At 41.3% G+C, this 21,010-nt stretch overlaps 1 protein-coding gene across 1 annotated transcript in view; it reads left to right on the forward strand.

Annotated features, from left to right (window-relative positions):
- ABCC4 (ATP binding cassette subfamily C member 4) overlaps positions 1–19,420 on the forward strand; it is a 235,906-nt gene extending 216,486 nt beyond the window's left edge. The window contains exons 24-25 of the mRNA XM_023754706.1: positions 8,882–9,016; positions 18,241–19,420. Coding sequence (XP_023610474.1) covers positions 8,882–9,016; positions 18,241–18,342 — 237 coding nt within the window. The 3' untranslated portion in view covers positions 18,343–19,420. The remainder of the gene's footprint in view (positions 1–8,881; positions 9,017–18,240) is intronic.
- The last annotated feature ends 1,590 nt before the right edge of the window (positions 19,421–21,010 follow it).

Consider the following 21,010-nt stretch of genomic DNA (forward strand, 5'->3'; position numbering starts at 1 on the left):
ACTAAATATCAGTGTCCAGTGATGCTCTGGTTAGTAATATAGAAGTAAATAGATAAAGAAGGCCTGCATAGTGCACAAAAGGCAGCAGATGAAGTTAACCAGTGATTTTTATGATCCATACAAAACAGGTTAAACGGCCAGTTAAAATGATCGTTAATATCCGAACTTCCTTATGTCCAATGGTAATGGAGCTGTCTCTTTTGACTTCCTCGGTGCTTGCAGGAATATTATTTCCCACCCAACTTCATATACATGCTCCGTCAGATTGCATCATCAATGGGGACCTTGAGAAGATAATTGACTGTCAGCATCGACACAGTGCCTTTAGCCGTGTCACTCCCCAGAGCTGGGCATGTAGAGGAGTGAGGTCTGGCAATGTACACACAGGAGTGGGGGATTTCCAACCCAAACAACGTTCAGGCTTCAGGCGGTGCCGCCGGTCAGCTGGGCTAGCAGCAGGAAGCAGGCCACTCCCACAGACTTTTGTGAGTGACCGTGTGACATTCCAACATTACATGACAGAGACTTGTTAGATTCCAAAAACATTGTTTAGCATTAAGCATCCTTCATCTTTCATTTTGTGTTCTTGAATGGTTATCGGAAAATAACCTTTCATTTCTGCATTCTACCTGTCATTTTGTTGTTCTCATCCCTAGCATTGTATTTCTCAGACTGTCCCATAAAGCATCCTTCTTCCACAGTGAATGACTGATGCTGTGAGGTTCACCGGTTCACTTTGTCAGTCTTTATTTAGATGCTTTATTTAGAGGCTTCATCTCCGGCTCATTTGGCGGCTCATCTGGGGATCCGTTTGAATAAAATCTTTGCTCCTAAATGTACCACATAGATTTATTTTGGGGTTTTGGTATTACAGCATTGAAGGTAGCAGCTTTCTTTTATTATCTGTTACTTAGAAATACTGTTACCTTAGAATGTATGTTAGGGAAATAGCAAGGAAGGACAGAATTTGGCTGACTTCTCAGTTGGTCACTCCTAAATCTTAGCCATCACCGTTTGACCCACATTCCCAACCATCTAGTTCATGAGTATCTCCTTAACTTGTCAGCTCTGTTGCCTTTATCAAAGTATGTCCATTTGTTTAATACTGTACTTGTTAGTATCTCCTAGTAGATTTCAACAACCTCAATTTTCTCTCTCTTAATCAGTGTCTATTCAAATCCTTCATGTGGTTTTACAAAGTGATGTATAGCCCAGCCCCTCCCTACCCTTCCAGCCATGTCCACTCTGCTCTCCCTCTTTCCTCTCGTTAAAACCACATTGATCACCTTTCAGTTCTCCAAAGGCGGCGTTCACTCCGGCTTTTACGATTGAGTCCTCTCTCCCCACCGGATGTCGGTGGCTTAGACTGAGGTGCTGGAGGTGGAGATGGTAAAATGATTGGACTAGATAACGAAGTAGAGCCCACGCAGACTGCGTGATGAGCTGAATGTGGGATCTGAGGGAAGAGAGAGGAGTCAGTGCTAGTTTCTAGGTATAAGGCTAGAGCCTCTTGGTGAATGGGCTCCAGTGATGGTGAACCTTTTGAGCTCGGTGTGTCAGCATTTTGAAAAATCCTAACTTAACTCTGGTGCCGTGTCACATATAGAAATTTTTTGATATTTGCAACCATAGTAAAACAAAGATTTATATTTTTGATATTTATTGATATATTATTTTATATATTTAAATGCCATTTAACAAAGAAAAATCAACCAAAAAAATGAGTTCTCGTGTCACCTCTGACACACGTGTCATAGGTTCGCCATCACTGGGCTAGACTGAGGGAGAAGTTGATTTGGAGAAGGGAAGTGCAAGGACTCTCTTTCGAGCTTGTTACCTTTGCCATGGCTGATCTTTTTTTTTTTTTTAATTGATTTCAGAGAAAAAGGGAGAGGGAGAGATTGAAACATCAGTGATGAGAGATAATCATTGATAGGCTGCCTCCTGCGCACCCCCCTACTGGGGATCAAGCCCACCCTGGGCATGTGACCTGACTGGGAACCAAACTGTGACCTCCTGGTTTATAGGTCAACATGCAACCTCTAAGCCACACTGTCCGGGCATGAGGGCCAATCTTGTTTTCTGCGGTGACTTTGCATTTCACCACGCAGCTACCTTCCTGCTCTCAACTCCAGTCACCAGGGGTTGGGGGTGGGGGGGGGGGTGAGGTGTCCTACCAGGAGATGAAAGCGTGGCCACTAGTTTGCACCTGGGTCAGCTGGTTTTTGCTGCTGACTCCTGTAGGGAGTGGCAGGATTAGACCTTCTTCCCTAGCTCAGAGTTGAGGAATTGTTCTCTCTGCTCCATCCACCCCAGGAGCAATAAAGTGCTCCATCTACATGTTATTCTAGAGCTTCTGATTATCAATTGGCTTTAGTTCGGCAAAGCGCCACGAATAACCTCTAGCGTCTCAGTCTAGGCCAGTGGTCGGCAAACCGCAGCTCTCGAGCCACATGCGGCTCTTTGGCCCCTTGAGTGTGGCCACGAAGTTTCAATCGCACTGTACGTGCGCGCCCGCACGTGGTATTTTGTGGAAGAGCCACACTCAAGGGGCTGCAGTTTGCGACCACTGGTCTAGGCCACTGAATAAATCACAAAGCTGAGATTTTTTGAAGCAATTTGCTCTTCTTGCTTTCTTTAGAAATACCTATTTCCTTTCCAGAAAACAGGTGATTTATCTGTTCTGTTATTTTGAAAGGTTTAAGGACATAAAGACAAGTCAATCAGCTGCCAAGCCTAATGCTTCAGAGGGCGGGTGGCCAGCCTGGGGAGTGGCTGGGGAAGTGACAGATGCTAATGAAGGGCATAGCCAACAGTGTTGTCATCCTAAAGTCGTGTAATTGCAAGTGCTAAAGGTGTAATAATTATATTTTGTTGCGCTGGTGAATACTTCTGCACAAAGACGGATGGATATGGTTTTGTTTACTGTGAGTAAATCAAACAAAAGGCTTGTTGGGAAACAACTGTGACCCAATTAATAGCTTTGTTCGTGTGTTGGCTCTCCGAAGGGATTTACCCAGTTTTGGTTCATTAAGTGTCATTAATGTGTTAGGCTTAGAATTCTATTTTACAAAGATGTTCTCTCAATTTTAACTTTATTAAACATGATGTAGTTGTAATGACAGCTAATTTAATCTTCCTCATTTGCTCAGTTGCCACAAAACAGTGGAGCAAGACAGACACATTAGAAATCCTTTCTCCTAAGACTCACCACTATCTCTGCATTAAAGACGGCGCCTTCTCTGTGGTTTTAAGGATTAGCTGGTTGCTTGTGACCCGTTTTCAGCCAATAGCACAGCTCTCTCCTCCAGTCCCTGCTCACTTCAGTCTTGATGACACCCCAGGATACTCCCCAGGAGTGTGAGCAAGAGAAGCGTGTGACAGTCTGCTGCCGCTCTGACAATATTGTCGCCTGTGTTCAACATTTCACTGTCAGGAGTTAGCGAGTTATTTGGGAATGAAGTCTAGAGAACCCAAACCAGGGCTAAGAAACTCAGATTCCACCTCTTCTGTTTATAGGCCATCTTATGGTTTTATAATCTTTACCCTTTCTTCCCGAACTCCAACCTCTCCTTAGTGGTTTTTCCCAGAGAAATCAAAACTGGATACTATTTAACATAACCACCTGGAAAAGCACAAAAGGGAACTCAAAGTTAATTGGAGTTTTATTTAAATTCTATTTTTCATCTTTATGGAACTTGTCTTTAAGCCTGCATGGTCACAGTAAGAACATTTCAGAAGAGGAAAGCTCCTTTAAAGATAGGCCAGGAGATTTCATTCACATTTTCAGAGAAAAAAATAACTCATTTGAACACCGAAAGCACAATCTGGGAGAAAAACTAGTCCCCCAGGGAGAGGGGGAGGGGGCTTCCATGCACTAGCAGACACTTTGCGGGAGCAGCTGTGGAGGCCACCGTGACCTTAGTCTTCATCCTCCCCGGGTGTGAAGAATGGCTTCCATTTCAAGACCTAAGAATGGATCTTGAGTAACACTTACCACAGAGAAAACCACAGGCACCTATTTTACCAATCAAAGGACTGAGCTTCAAGGTGGATAACTGTTCCTGTGCCCCTACATCACCTGGCAGCCAGGAGCGGGCATCTGAAACTCAGAACCCCCTCCCACCCCCACTCCACCCTGCTTGGCGCTAAGTGGGATCTCCCTTTATTGCTGGTCGCCTATTGAAAACTATCCCAGCATCGCTTTTCCACCCCCAGGCTTTTCCTCCACCCTGCACTGCCCCCCACCCCTCCCCGCAGCCATCCCACTATCACTGATGGCATCCTGCCAATTAAAGTGGATTAAATTATTTTGCAATGGGTCCATTTAGTTTTATATCTAGGACAGCTACTTGGAATATTTGCAGATACACAGGCCTGATAAACACATCTTCATTGAGCTTATGTAACTGATGGACTCATCCAACGTGATATATTTTTCCTCAGCCTGCTACAGCAGTGGTTCTCAACCTTCTGGCCCTTTAAATACAGTTCCTCATGTTGTGACCCAACCGTAAAATTATTTTCGTTGCTACTTCATAACTGTAATGTTGCTACTGTTATGAATCGTAGTGTAAATATCTGATATGCAGGATGGTCTTAGGCGACCCCTGTGAAAGGGTCGTTCGACCGCCAAAGGGGTCGCGACCCACACGTTGAGAACCGCTGTGCTAGAGAGCGGCGAGCGGTTTGAGGCTGGCGTTCCTGGAGAGATCCTGGGGCCGAGGGGTTGCCCTCACACTGACTTGAATGTGTGGTTTATTTATAGTTTAACCTGGGTTGCAGGAAGAATGCAGACACAGCGGGAGATTTCAGGGGCCTCTCATAGCTGTAAAGGATGTTAAAATAAAAATTCCAAGTTATACCTCTTTATCTGTACACAAAGGAAATTGGGAGTTGTATTATGTTTGCTTGTTCTAAAAGGTCTAGAGTCATTGATCAGGCCAGTAAATGTAAAGACTGAGAGGGGAAAGGCTATTCCTGGCCTTGCTTCAGCCTGTATCCCAAAGCAGCTCCCTTAGCACCTGGGTTAGTCTACACAGCACTGCCTTCCCTCCTCTCTTTTCCAAGATTTGATATAAATGAGTTTCAAGCCTTCATCCTCAATCCTTGTCTGTCCCTCACTTCTTTCCCTCTCGCCCATGGCCATCAACCTGAGGCATGTGGTCCTCCAAAGCTGTATCCCTAATCCTATAATCCCTATATCCTCTGCGTTAGACAGCTACACTATTCCCACCTTGATCTCACCCTGTATTTTTGCCAAACTACACCACTGGGCAGTCACCCAGTCATGCCTTGAATTTAGTTCCTTTGTATATAACTTTCAGCCAGCTTGTATTGGGTGCCTGTTACTTGTCGTGTACAATGCCAGGGCCTGGAGTTGACATGCTTACCTCCAGCCCTCTTGGTCCATGTTGTTCCTTGTATGAGGAATGATTATATCCATTCATCTCTATTTCTTTATGTTCAAGTCTATCCATTCATTCTTCAAAGCCCAGTTCACTGCTCTTCTTGAAGTTTGTCCTCAGAACCTGTGGCTAGAAGTCATCTCTTCTGCTGCTAACTTTCTTCTTTTAAAAAAAAATATTTTTTTATTCATTTCAGAGAGGAAGGAAGAGGGAGAGAGAGAGAGAGAGAGAGAGAGAGAGAGAGAGAGAGAGAAACATCATTGATGAGAGAGAATCCTGCATGCCCCCTACTGAGAATCGAGCCCACTGCCTGGGCATGTGCCCTTGACCGGAATCAAATTGGGACCCTTCAGTCCACAGGCTGATGCTGGATAAGGCTACCTTATTCTAGGGCTACCTTATTCTTTTCTGTGCTTTTTTTCTGGCATCATAGACATTTGAGGCCTTTTCTCTCTCTTCTTTCAGTGTAGGCTCCCTAAAGGCAGGGGCTGCGACTTACATAGCTCCGCCCCTTCTGCAATAATCAGCTAATAACATGCACACAGTTAAGCATGCAATAGATGTTTGCCGAATAAACTCAAGAACTAATGAAAGTTTACTTACATTTTCCTTAAATGTGTTTTGGTCACCTGTTACTTGCTCTTTAGTAATCCTGATAGTTTAATAAAATCAGTTTTCTTTTTCTGTGAGTATATACCAGGCACACAGTAAATAATTTGAGCCCTAATTATAATAAAATTGCAGTGGAAAGTGGACAGGAGAAATGTTTATGTTTACCGGCATACTTCTTTAAGTTATACTAAGTTAACATAAGATAGTATCCATGTGGAAAGGGATCTTAGAAAATTGAATGTTAAAATTCTCATCTCCCTTATTTTACTTCTGATAAAAATAAATATTTTGCTTTTGATAATAAACAGTGTCTTTCCCTGGGTACTCACATGGAGAAGAAAGGATGCAGGTTCAGACCTGGGTTCAGATCCCAGCTCTGCCATCTACTGATTCTGCAGCCTCAGCCAAATTCTTTAACTGATTCAGCCTTCTGCAGACTATCTCTGGCTGCAGATTGTGTCTGGCTCATTTTTTAATCTCCTGTTCCTAAAACAGTGCTGTGGTATTAGGTGCTCATTTAATGCTTACAGGGAGGATGGATGGATAGAAGGAAGGGAAGGAGGAAGGAAATTTTGCGTTGTGCTTGTCTACTCTATTTTGAGAATTAACTGGTGACTAAAGCAGGTAGCATAGTGAATGCTCAACCCATATCTATTTTTATGTTCCCTTTCAAATTCAAAAGGCTGCTGTTTTCATTATGGGGTGATTTTATTGATCTTAAGGTAGCTATACCCTTTGTAACATTGCATATATGCCAGGGCATCTCATCTCTCAGATTTTGTGAATTCATCCATTTGGGTCTATACTAATATAGTTCATTTTAAGATACTGTATTTTTTTAATGTATATCAAAAGAGTATTAAAGAGGTGTATTTATTTTCCATCTTTACAGTATTTCTTACAAAAGTTAAAATTTAACCTTAATAAATTATCAAACTTATAACAAATTACTACAGTTCTGTCATTCCCCTGCCAAAAAGAAAAAAGAAAATTTCCCTTATGAAATATAATGCATGGCCATTAATTGCTAATGCTTATAAGGCTCAAAATATTTAGACCTAAATGATATTCCTGTCATTTTATTGTTAGTCCTGTTGCTTTTTGAGAACATTAATGTTTCTGGCTCTGCCTTTTTAGATATTGGTCAATTCTGAAAACTCCTCATCTCAGTGGCATTCCTGTGTTTTCAGACAATCTGCAAGAAAAAGGAAAGATTTGCTATTCAGTCAAATTTGAATAGATAGGAAGTTGGACAAGGACAAGATCTTAGTAGTTACCTCCATTAAAAATGATGTGAATCTTTATAGCCAGAGAACTCATTCCCCACCATCTCTGCAATGGTGATTTTTAAAAGCTTACTTGTTGCTTTTGCAGAATATCAAGTTTTTCATTACATATAAAGTAATTGGATTCACTTATTTACTTAGCCTTTAGCGTGAGAGAGACATGTATTTTAAAATTGCGTGTGTGTTTTTCTTCATCAGGAGGAGTGGTTACGCTCTATAATGCTATGCTTAAGTAAATTATACATTCAGGGCATCTAAATTGTCATGCCAAATTATAGGACATTTTAATTATTATGTGGATGTGACAGATTCAATTATTCTTGAACTCCTCTGAGAAAGCTGCCCTTAGCAATGGTTCACAGTCGTAAACAAAAGATGAACGGGAAAATGCCCTTTATAAGAGACCTAATAAATGTCTCCCATTAACTGTAATACCTAGATGTGGAAAAGCAACCTGTGTGTCCTGCCTACATTGTCAGCATATTCTTTTAAGATAAATTTACTCTAAATACGGCCTAAGTGAACAACTAAGTGCCACTTACCATCAGAGCTGTTTGCCTTGGTACCTCATTTGGGCCAATTGTTTCAGACTCTTTTTTCCCCTCTGTCTGAAGCCATTAACCAAAGCCACTAATAAGTCGAAATGCGGAGTAAAGAGCCCCTTCCTCTCCCTTTCAGTTTCCAGTGGACATATTAATGAGCGATAAAATGGCTGGAGGGCAAGCCACTGGAGAAAGAGAAAAAAAGAAGCAAGGAAAGATTATGGTGAACACAGATATTCAGATCCTCGGCAGCTCCGACAGGGCTGCCCCCGTGCGCTGTGTGGGCCCTGATCATTGGAATTTGGAGCTCGATTTCTTAATTGCTTCTTTAGTCTTATCCAAAGAGAAAATTGGATTTCTGGAGATTTCTTCTGTGCAGAGCAATTATGCTAAAGCTGCTTAGGTGGCAGCTCATTCAGCCAGCCTTCCCCTCTCCGAATAATAAATTGCATCCAAAGCCAACCTCAAGATGCGCCCGAGTCTCCGCGCAGGGGTGCTGTCCCCTCCTGCCAGGTGGCATGTTCCAGGGAACCCCAGAAGTGTTTACTTCTTTTCCAAATGTTGCTCAGATTCTGTCAAACCAGCTCAGCAATTAATTTGCTGTCCGGTCATCACCTTTTAAATAAATTGAGTTTGATTTTCTTAAATCAAGAAACTTCCCAACTCTGAATATGTGTATAAATAGCCCTCAGAGCTCAGAGCCTGAGAGCTAAAAGCACTAACTAATGGAAACAACCCAAAATGCCGTTGGCAGAATATAAAATGCCAGGGGACTGCTGAGTGCCCTTAATCATAGCCTAAAACTCTCCTTTTCTTCCTTTCCTATAACATTATAATAATAAAAGGTCGGGTTGAGGCCTTTGTCTGCCTAGTAAAACAGGGTAATCAACCCATTTAAACACCCGCCAGGCCTACCACCCAAATAGATTCTCTCTATTCTCCCTCCCCTGCCTCTTTCCGAAACATTGTCTGAGTTATAATATGCTGCTGCAAAACATTGTGTGCTAATGGGTTTCTTTCTGCTGATTAACAGGTTTTGGATTCAGGAAGACTGAAAGAATATGATGAGCCCTATGTTTTGCTGCAAAATAAAGAGAGCCTATTTTACAAGATGGTGCAACAGCTGGGCAAGGCAGAAGCTGCTGCCCTCACTGAAACAGCAAAACAGGTGAGCGCGCCAGGCGGAGTGGTAATTAGAGTCCGTCTCAGCAGTTCACTCCTCGCGATCTGGCACCAAGCGGTTCTAACAAGCACTCTGTGCCCTTGTCAATTATAAGCCTCCGGAGACAAAGCTTCATGGCTGGGTCTTAACAACACGTCCCAGGTTGAAGTCAGGTCTGCTAAGCACTGGCAGACATGGTGGAGGTGGGGGTGGGGTGGGGTATGGGAAGTGTGATGCTCACCTGTGCAGGCATGTGTGCCTGAGAGAGTTCAGATTAGGCTTTTTACACATTTGGACTCTGTGGGTTCCGATTGTCATATTTTACAGCTCCATTGCATTTCATTCTAATTGGTGCTCAGCACATTGGAGATGCAAATGGTGTGTCGAGATACATCCCAGAAATTTGAGAGTTTGAGGGCGGAAATGCAGGATATTGATCACTGTGTCTAGAAAGATCTACCAGGGAAATGGTAGGCATGCTTCTGATCGTTGACATGTAAACCAAAAAATTTGGGAAGAGCAGAGATACTCAGTTTCTGTGTTGAGCAGTGATGGCGATGAGTGAGGAGGATGAGGCTCTGAAACATGGGTGCCATGCACTGTGGTGCCGGTTGTGCTAATCGGTGTGCCTGGGTAGGAGGTGGGGACCTGCAGAGGGAAAGGAAATTGCGCGGGGTCTCATAGCTAGCTGAACCATTGGCAGAGTTGGAGTGCAGCCCTAGATTTAGGGATGGCGAAGTCTGTGTTCTGAACTTTTCCCCAGTTCTTACGTTGTATGTGAACGTAAGCAAGCTTCACTTGGAATACTAGTCCTTTTTATGCCTGGAATTCACACAGTGCTGTCATTTACTACATTGTCTCTGGTCAAAGCTTCTCCAACCCTAATCCTGACCCTAACTCCGATGGATCCTTTGGGATTCCCTGTATAAATTTAGTCACAAAAAACAGCCAGGAATCTCACAAACCCTTTTTGTTCTTTGAGATCGGGCATTTTACATCAGAGAGCTGTGTCCCCACCTAAGTGTAGAAGTCTCCATTTAAAAAGGTGTTAAGTAATGAGAAAAGATCATAGATAAGTATAATACAATTCAACATTCATTTTACAGTGAGGAAACTAAGATTCCTTAGAATGAAGGTGGGGCTATAATCTGTTCCTTCAGTAAATGTTATTATTTTTTTTAAAATATATTTTTTATTGATGTCAGCGAGAAAGGGAGAGGGAGATAGAGATAGAAACATCAATGTGAGAGAGAATCATTGACCGGCTGCCTCCTGCACACCCCTCACTGGGGATCAAGCCTGCAACCCGGGCATGTGCCCTGACTGGGAATCAGACTGTGGTCTCCTGGTTCATAGATGCTCAGCCACTGAGCCACACCAGCCGGGCAGGAAATACATATCTTGATTCTCATTCCAGTTGAAGATCTTCTTGACATTATTTCTGTATACATTTGGTCCTCTTGGGAGAACAAACTGATAGACTGTCAACTATTTAAATGTGCCAGCATCAAATATCAATGCATCATTCAAAACTGTTATACCAGGAGGATTAGCTAAATCAGCATGCTTTACGCTCTAACAGATTAGAATTCATTCATTTGAAAAGAATTCATTCATCTGGGAAAAGTTCACTTCTAGGTCACGTTTTCTTGACCACATAGTTGCTTTTCTGGAAAATATTGGTGCGGGCAAGCTGAATCACTCTCCAGTGGACCCTTTTAGATGATCATAAAATTGTAACGAAAGTACTTTTTAGAGACAGAATTGAAGGGTGCCTTAATTTGCTAGGGCTACCATAGCGAAGTACCACAGAATAAGGTGATTAAACAACAAAATTTATTTCCTCACGGTTCTGGAGGCTGGAATTCTGAGCTCAAGGTGGCGCAAGATTGGTTTCTCCTAAGGCCTCGCTCCGTGGCTTGTAAGTGGTCATCTCGCTTTCTGTATCTTCACATGGTTTTCCCTGGTATGTGTCTGTGTGCCAGTCTCCTCCTCTTGTAAGGACACCAGTCAGATTAGATTAGGGCCCACCAATATGACCTCATTTATTGACCCAATACAGTTACATTCTGAAGTATTGGAGGGTTAGGACTTCCACATGTAAATGTTGAGAGGACACAGTTCAGCTCATTCCAAAGGATGAATGCCTGCCATTCGTTCTCTTCCATGATGAAGCAGACCAACACAGAGGTTTTCGAAGTTCCTTGGTTCCTAGTGTGTGACAGAGGTGTTATTTTATCTCTTCGTGTCATCACCAGATACAACCCAGAAGTTACAAAATATTAATGTCCTAGATTCTAGGAGCCTAAGAGGCACTTGGTGGCCAAATGGGCTTATATGTCCCCCAATGTCTCTGAGCCTCAGAGTTCTTACCTGTAATGCACACCTGCCCTCACCTGTCTCACCTATAGTCCTCAGTTGCCCAGCTTCTTCACACTGTTATGACAAGGATGAGATGAGAGAGAGTTTGCCTAAGTGCTTTGAAGAATATAAAGCATATATCACAAATATAAAACAATTCTACCCATCAATGATAGAATATAGATCGTTTTTTTTAACACATAGGAGATGTGTTTTTTTTTAATTCTGTGGGTTGAACCCTTTCCTCTAAGTAATAACAAAAGAAGCATCCAAAGTTTTTCTCAGTAGCTTTAGAGACTCTAAAAAGTTAAAACTTATTTGTAATAGTTATTAAACAAATAATGCATTTAATGCTGCAAAATTAAAAATCTTTACTCTTTAATTAGTTTTTAAAATGTATAAAGCAAAAGTAAGTCACTGTACCACTCTTGTCATCATAGCTCTTCGCCCAGGATGGAGCCCAGGCACCATTGACTCTTCTATTGATGTATATTAATAGAGGCCCAGTGCATGAAATTCGTGCATGGGGGTTGGGGGTCGGGGGGAGTGGGGAGGTGTTCCTCAGCCTGGCCTGTGCCCTCTCACAGTCCAGGAGCCCCGCGATCGATCGCCCCAAGGAGGTAGGCCCTGCCCACCCAGTCGGGGCTCTGCGATGGATCGCCCCTGCAGAGGAAGGCCCAGGCAACCTGCTGCAGCACCGCCCGCCGGATAGCCTGGGCCTCCCTCTTTGGAGTGATAGATCACGGGGCTCCACAATGGATCACCCCAAAGAGGTAGGCCCTTCCCACCTGGCCGGGGCTCCGTGATGGATCGCCCCCGCAGAGGGAGGCCCCGCCAACCCACCACAGCCTGCCAGTCGGTGTCCTGGGCCTCCTGCTTTGGGGTGATCGTGGAGCCCCCCATTGATCAATCGGCCAGTGGCCTGAGCCTCCCTCTGCAGGGCGATCATGGGGCGATGGCCGGGCCCCCGACCAATCACATGGCACCCGCCTTGGTTGGGCTGGTGCCAGTGGGTGTCATAGCATGGTCATCCCAATGGTCATTCTGCTGTTCGGTCAATTTGCATATTACGCTTTTATTATTATAGATATCTCAGATTATGCCAATGCATAGAGTTATCTCATTCTTTTCTGTGGCTGTATAGTATTTATGCTTACTTCTTCTCTATTCCCCTTTTTTCCTTCTAATTAACTGTTTTTCCCTCTAAAGGAGCTCTCAGGTTTACTTGTTTTTGTATTTTAATTTACAGTTTATCAGTCTGTTTTTATCTTTTTTAGTTCCTTCTTTTGGTTTATTTTATTGTTATTTACTTTTTGAATGCATTTGTTTTCGTTCTTTTAAAGTGAACTGTTCTTTGAATATTGTTCTAGTTATATCTTAGAGGTTCTGTGTAGTGCTTTGTCATAGTTAAATTTTTAGATAGAGATTCTGCAATTTGGTTTTGATTTCCTCTTTGGTCCAAGAATTATTTAAGAAGGAGGCCTTTAAAATTTTCTGGTGATTGGGGTTTTATGTTTGTTTTCAATTTACTCATCAGTGTTGATTTTCATTGTCTTGTGATGAAAAATGGTATCTGTACTGTTTCCTTTCAGAATTAATGCTTTTTGTGTTCTAGTATATAAGCAATTTTTAAAAATAATCTTTGGGCATTTAAAAAGATGAACTATTGCCTATTTAGGGTAGAGGGCTTAATAACTTTTAATTAGATCTACTTCATTAATCACATTATTTAAGTCTTCTCTAACCTTATTTATTTAGGTTCATTTGATGTCATTTGGACTTAGGTGACTTGTAACAAGTTCCAATATAGTTCTTGTCATTTCTCTTTTGGTAATTTTGGTGCTATGGTTTTTAGTCCACAGATCTTCATGTCTTGTGTTTTCACTATGAACTCTATTTCTAATATATTTTAAGTGTTTTTCTTTTATTCATTTAATGTTCTTGACCCTGAATCCATGATGGTTTAAAACTAAAATTGAGTCCCCTGTTTTCACTGTTTGTCATTTGCCAGGTGTGTCTTTGATTGTCTTTTAATATCAAACTAGGTGTATCTTCTGTTACTGGCATGTAGTTAGGCTTAGCTCTGAGATTTAATCTTAGCCCTTTTTTTAAAAAGATGAGTTTAGCCCATTTACATTTATTGAGATTATAGTTCTGTCCTATCTTAGTTCTGTCATGTTATGCTTTCAGTTTTTAGTGTTCTGGGTTTTGTTTTTAGCTTTTTAATTTGTAGCCTGAAAAAAAATTTTTCTCATTGTATTATGTATGCTCTTTTCATTTCTGTTAGGAATACTTTAGTTCTTTTTTATGATTTGACTCCCCTGATAAACATATCTTCCCTTTCTTAGTTTTCCACCAAATTTTAGTTGTTTAAGTAGTTTTCCTTTTGTTTACCTTCAAATCTTTAAAAAATACTTAAATCTCTGATATTTTACAGATGCTGTTACTTCTTTTTTGTTATTATTATAAAAGGTCCTGCCCTGGCCAGGGTAGAGAGATAGCTCAGTTGGTTGTAGTGTTGTCCTGTACACCAAAATCATTGTGGGGTTCAATTCCCGGTTAGGGCACATACCTAGGTTGCAGTTTCAATTCCTGGTTAAGGTGCTTACAGGAGGCAACCAATCGATGTTTCTCTCTCACATTGATGTTTTTTTTTCTTTATAAAAATCAATGAGCATATCCTTGGATGAGAATTGAAAAAAAAAAAAAGGTCCTGCTACTGAATTAAATGACTTTTTCCTAGACATATATATTTATGGATAATGTGGCTATGTCATTATTTCAGGATAAAGAGAATTCTCTCTGCTTAACATGGAAGCTCCTTTGATTCAGAAAAAGAATGTGTGTGTATGCCCTTATGCAAGAGAAAAATTGAGAACGTATATTCATTTAGCCTGCATCCTCTCTAGCTGCAGAGATGGGCAGTTACAATGCTACTTGCATTTTTTAAAGTTAATTAACTTATTTATTTATCTATTTATTTTAATATATTTTTATTGATTTCAGAGAGAGGAAGAGAGAGGGAGAGTGAGATAGAAATATCAATGATGAGAGATAATCGTTGATCAGCTGCCTCCTGCACACCCCCTACTGGGGATCGAGCCTGCAACCCAGGCACATGCCCTGACCAGGAATCAAACAGTAACCTCCTGGTTCTAGGTTGTTGCTCAACCACCAAGCCATGCTGGCCAGGTACTACTTGGGTTTTAGAACCTCACTTCTCCTTGGACCTAACCAGTATGTCTGCTTCAGGGAAAGATAGTGAATCTATATGGTTCCTTGTTGACACATCGTAGAGTTTGCCAGTGGGTTGTAGAACTGTGCTCTTCCATGATTGCTGAGATCTGTTCCCATCGGGACCCTCTCTCTGTCTTGTCACAGCCCCATCAGATTCAGTTGCATATGGCAGCTCTTCCGAGTATTTTGCCATTTGGGATTTCAGGTGACTCCTGATTTCATCAAAGATGGGATTTTTCTTTAATTTCATATCCTTGCTGTTTAGGGTGATTTCTAAGAGGAAAAGGGGAAAGAAAATCTATTTCCATTATCTTAAAAGCAGACATCCCCTCTAACCCTCTTTAACTTTGACAACACACATGCCAATATGTACACCAAAGTTAGACCTGCCTTAAAGATTAGTTTGAGAGTTACTGGCTTTGAACTTGGGCCATACAGTTCAGGGAGAATGAACTGACAGAGTTTTAACCAGAATTCAACATAATGAATAATGGCTTATGAGTATAATGTAAAAAAAAAAAGGCTCTCCATTATCTATGCAAGGGAACTCCCCCCTCTCTTTTTAAACCTCACTCGAGGGCTTGTCTATTGACCTTAGAGAGAGAGAATAAGGGAGAGAGAAAAAGGGAAAGAAACAGCAGTGGGTTGCCTCCCTTACGTGACCCAACCAGTGATCAAACCCACAACCTTTTTAGTGTACGGGACAACGCTCCAACCAAGCCAGCCATCAGCTGTGCTCATGCAGGGGACCTTTTATTGCCGTTGCATTTAGTAAGACCTAATTCCATGATGGTGGCTTTATTGACTAGTGAGTGCACATACCTATATTAATAGTTTCAACCTATATTAATGAAATTATAATGAACTAAACCCAAGAGAAGGAAGGGGAGAGCGACAAGAAACCAACACGCATTGTCTTCTTTAGCCTTCACACATTGTTCTGAGTTGGCATTATCCCTTTTTGACAAAGGGCGAAATTAAGGCAGAAGAGCCTAAGTAACTGTTCAAAGTCACTAGTTAGTACTCCAATTTCTGTAATCTTTAAACTACCTTTCTGCCTCTCCCGGTTACCACATTCACTGCACTATGACTCTGGGGTTCTATAAAGATAATATCAAGAGATCCACAAAAGGGCCTCCCAGATGTTTTGTTTCTTCATTCGATCTGGGTGCTGCTGCTGCTGTCCATGGACTAAGGGGCCAGTTCTCTGAGCAGCATCATAACCACACCCAACACTTAATTCGGGGTGTTTCCAGCCTGCAGTTTGTAGCCATTAATTAGTTCCTGTGAGGTAAGTCATTGTCTCATTTCACAGATGAGGCAGCCAGTATGGGTAGAGGTTCAGTGATTTTTCCCGGATCAGCAGTGAGTTCCAGAATAGAAAGCTGAGATTGTCCTCTCCAAAGGCTTAGCCTATACACCCTGCTAACAAGTGTTCGGTCATCTCATCTACCTTCATAATCCGCACTGTGAAAAAGATGCCTTCTCACACCTCTGATGTTAGGCAGTGTATGATGAAACTTGGCAACAGATGAGAAAAAGATAGGTCAAATCAAGGATTTTATACACAGGAAGCATGTTTTCAGTATTCAATTTCAAGTATTTCAGACCATGAAGCTAAGACCATTTTAGTGAAAAGTTGCTAATAATAACATAGAGAAACACTGATTTGTTGTTCCACTTATTTATGCATTCATTGGTTGATTCTTGTATGTGCCCTGCCCAGGGATCAAACTGTAACCTTGGTGTATCGGGATGATTCTCTAACCAACTGAGTTACCCGGCCAGGGCAATAATAACATATTCTTTATTTAAAAAGTCACATTAAGAGGGTTATGGAGAAAGTAACTGGCTTATTTGGGAAGGACTATCAAGCAGTAGAAAACAAAATCAATTTCCATTTGTTCTCTTGGCTGTTTTTAATTTCACCAAGAAATAGGTTTTTTGGAGTACATCCTATATAATAAAAGGCTAATATGCAAATTGACCAAACAGTAGAACAACCAGTTGCTATGACATGCACTGACCACCGGGGGCAGACACTCAACACAGGAGTTGCCCCCTGGTGGTCAGTGCTCTCCCACAGGGGGAGTGCTGTTCAGCCAGAAGCTGGGCTCACGGTGCAGTGGCGGTGACGGAAGCCTCTCCCGCCTCCGAGGCAGTTGGACTTCCCCCAAGGGCTCCTGGACTGCGAGAGGGTGCAGGCCAGGCTGAGGGACCCCTCTGAGTGCACGATTTTTGTGCACCGGGCCTCTAGTAAAATATAATCACACAAAATATGGTTATCTTTAAAAAATGGAGGAGGGAGGTAGTATAAATTAGCTCCCAAAACAGGTCTTATTTTTAAATACTTACATTGTAATCAAAATAGCCTCAGATTTCACCCAGTGGGATCCAAGCATTATTGAAGGATTTATTATTTCTCTCCTAAGTGAAAATATATAGTTATTTCAGATGCAGTCCTGTTTCTGAGATAGGAAGTATGTAAGCAGCAAGAGAAAAAGTACACTTTAATATAAGGTGGCTCTCTCAGCACTTTTCATTTCTGTATGTGAAGTTCATTGTCTCCTATGATAACTTTGTTGACAGCAACCACAAATATCTTTAGGAGCCAGGTCTTATAAAATAGATCCAGGATCGTATGACTAAGAGACCCAGCTCATGACACGTGTCAGCCTCAGAAAGATGGCACATTTTCTGTTTTAAAGACTCAGACAAAACTTTCCACATTCGTCTTATGGGGGGAAAAAATTACATTTGAAGTCCTTTTTCACCCAAACACATTTTGAGATAAGAGCTCACAAGCCTTGACATTATTTCATTTTGTTATGCGCATCTGTCAAGGCACTGAGATACGATACAGCTGCTAAAAACTGATGATTGTGGAACAGAGAGCCCTGACAGCATTTCATTTCCTTTATGTTCTGATTATACATTTATCAGAAAACCTGTATCTCTCCTAGTTCAGCTAGAAATTGGTAGAATTCAAGAAGTCAAAGGCTTGGCAAAGAACCGTCCTATTATTTGGTATCATCTTACATTTGAGAGAAGTTGCCTGGTTGCGTCATTGTTAAAGCTTTTGCTTCTCTTTTCATTATCGTGTCCCACTATCCACAGATCACATTTCTATGGCCCCTATAACTACCTTGCCGCACAAATTAAATGCTGGGATATTTCATACATATACGCCAGCGTTTCAATAGTTGTCAATCAGAGTTTATAAAATACAGGGATTACAACCTGATATTAACATCCAGATCTATTGTGCTCATTTTATGTGTGAAAATGAGAAACCCTCGTGCAGACGCTAGATTTCCCAGCCTCTTTGTCACCCTGTTTTTAATTTATCTCCAGGTTTTGAGTCAGTAAAATGACTTTGCTTATCAATTTAATGTAGTGATAAAACATATCTGTGGATCGGAATGATCAGAACTAGTAAGTGGATCTATAGGTTGTTTGGCATTTAAGCCCAGCCCTACCGAGGGTTTTAATGGGGCTTACTTTATTGAATAAAAGCATCCCTGTATTTTTTTTAACTGTGCCTCTGTGAGTTATATGATTTGCTTCACATGAAGAAGTGGACATAGAAATGCATTGCCCCATGTGCTCTCATGCCTCTTTTTTTATTACAGGTGTACTTCAAAAGGAATTATCCAGATATTACTCAGAATGGCCATATGGTTGTGAATGCTTCCAATGGACAGCCCTTCACTATTTTTGAGACAGCACTGTGATTCTACGATGTCAAGTCTATTCTGAAGGCATTTCTCCAATAGTTTTGCACTGTCTGAACTACACTTTTTTTTACACTAGCAACAAATATTTACACATACCAGATGTTAGTTTTATTTGGATTTCTTCCTCCAATTTCACTCAATGATTTCAAACTCTAACAAAATTACTTATTATTTTTATTTATATTTATATTATAGTATTTTTTTATCTTATCCAAATCAGAAGTGCAGGCCACCAATAAAAGCTGTCTATCAGGTCTTGTGCCTTAAGAGACTCGGAGCCAAAGCTCATTTTGTGAAGTATGAGACAAAGTTGCTAAAAGATTTTTTTTTTTTACTACCACCCAAACTACATATTACGTTGCAGTTATATCAGGGATTCTATTTACTTGAAAACTGTGTGAAGTTGCCATTTTGTCTTTAACATACCAAGGATCCGTTCTTCAACCCCCCACCCCCACAGGTCTCTGGCTAAAGTAGTACAGATAAAACCAATAGGAAAAGCAAAACATATACATATACATAGTAGGGGGGGGAGAGTTCGTTCCCCCACCCCTCACCCCCACCCCAAAAAGTCTATAGTTAAAATATAGAAAGGCAATATGTAATTATGTTCTAAAAGAAAAGGAAGAGAAAATAATGTTTTCTCAAAATATGCGCCCATACAGGTGATTTGATAAGGAAGGACACAGTGGGATCATTGATCATCTTTTCAATTTGCATGCCTTTGACATGGTAACCGGTGTAGTTTTAGTCAGTGTGGTGATGGTATATTCAAAGAAGGCCAAACCGCTACTGGTAATTCCTGAATATGTAGTAGTACTCTTATTCAAGTTTCTGGTTGACTGCCAGCTAACCTTCGGTTGACTAGAAACCTTTTGGGTTAGCCTTTATTGAAATTCCTTCTAAATTGCATGCATAGGTTCTCCCGAGTTGGTGAGAAAAAATGAAAATCATTGCGAACATTGACTGTAATTATACAGTACTAGAGGCCCTGTGCACGGATTCGTGCACCGGTGAGGTCCCTCGGCCTGGCCTGCGCCCTCTCACAATCCGGGACCCCTCGGGGGATGTCGGAGACCCGCTGCACAAATTCGGCCCAATCCCTGCAGGCCAGGCCGAGGGACCCCACTGGTGCATGAATCCGTGCATCGGGCCTCTAGTATGCATATAAGATCTTCGGTTAATCTCTTCCTGCCCTCCCCCCTTCTCTCTCAGATTCATCAGTCTGTTCCATGTTTCCATGCCTGTGCATTGAGTGCCTTCCCCCTGGTGGTCAGTGCACATCATAGCTACTGGTTGAACGGTCGCTTAGGCTTTTATATATATAGATAGTCTCAGGATGCATCCAAAAAGTTCACTTTTATGAGCCTACCCAGGTTAGTTTACTTTTGTTTAGGTCTTTCTGATTAGTAAAGCAGCAAACTACAATACTTCCTAGGGCCTGCTGTGTTTTCTTTGAACTGTGGGTTTTTTGTTTTTCTTGATGGTGATGGTATGGTGAGTTCAAGTTACTAAAGGTTGTACTGTCATGGTTTTAAGTGGTTTCTCGTGACCTCTCAGAATAAGGTGTAACCACCCTCAAGTTGCAAATATTAACATATATATGTATGTATATGTGCTGCCGTATAGCAAGTATTTGTACTCTTCAACAGAAACAAATGTTTTATAGACTCAAGCCTTAAACATACACAGACACACACATACATACACAGCAAATTACCAAAATACACTAAGTTCCGTAGCTGTGGAACATTTTATATATAGAAATAATATGGTTAATGTTTAGTCCAGTAAACCAATAAGTTGATTAATAGTCAAGGCTAGTAGTTCAGGAGACTGAAATGACAACAATCAATAGTAATAATGAGGTTTGTTAGAACAGTGGCAATATTTGAAATGTGTGTGTGTTTATTTTGTCTTTAGAGGTTTGAAGTTGGTTAAAAAAATGTTTCTATTTCTGTTTTACTGTCATCATAGAGTTTTTAATGAAACAAAACTCAATTGAAATAAATGGCAGTTTTCTTCTCCATTAAGAGGTCTGTATTTTTGTTCTTAGATTACTGACTCACGTCCTTGCTCTTGAAAGCCAATGCGTTTTCCTGAAATAGAAAACTACCTTTCATTACTGACTGACTGGTTCTCTTGATTAATTAGGTACCAAATATTCTAAGCAGATAGATTCGTTTCAAACGGGTTGAAATGGTTGCTATTGAAGCAAACTCAGTTGCACCATTTCCAGGAAAAAGTAGAGGATAGTATTAGCTTATACCCTATGCTTGAACAAATATGAAGTTGTTGAGGTTTTTGTTTTTTGAAAGGTGACCTTGCCATAGAATAACAAGGAACATCTATTGCTGCTACATTTAAAACACTGAACATTGGTTCTCACAGTGTGGTCCCTGGCCCAGCAACATTAGCATCACCTGGGAACTTGTTAGAAGTGCAAGTTCTTGTTTCTCACTCCCTATCTACTGAATCAAAAACTCTGGTGGTAGGGATCAATAATCCATGTCTTAAGCCCAAGGGGGTGATTCTGGTGCAGACTAAAGTCTGCGAACCAGTACTTAGAACCTAGAGAACTCCTAAGACTCATTAAGAAAAACACAGAAAGTCAAGTTAGAGAAATGGACACAGAGACTTGAATGGGCACTTCACAAAAGAGAAT

Source organism: Myotis lucifugus, unplaced genomic scaffold, assembly GCF_000147115.1.
Source record: "Myotis lucifugus unplaced genomic scaffold, Myoluc2.0 scaffold_64, whole genome shotgun sequence".
Lineage (NCBI taxonomy): Eukaryota > Metazoa > Chordata > Mammalia > Chiroptera > Vespertilionidae > Myotis > Myotis lucifugus.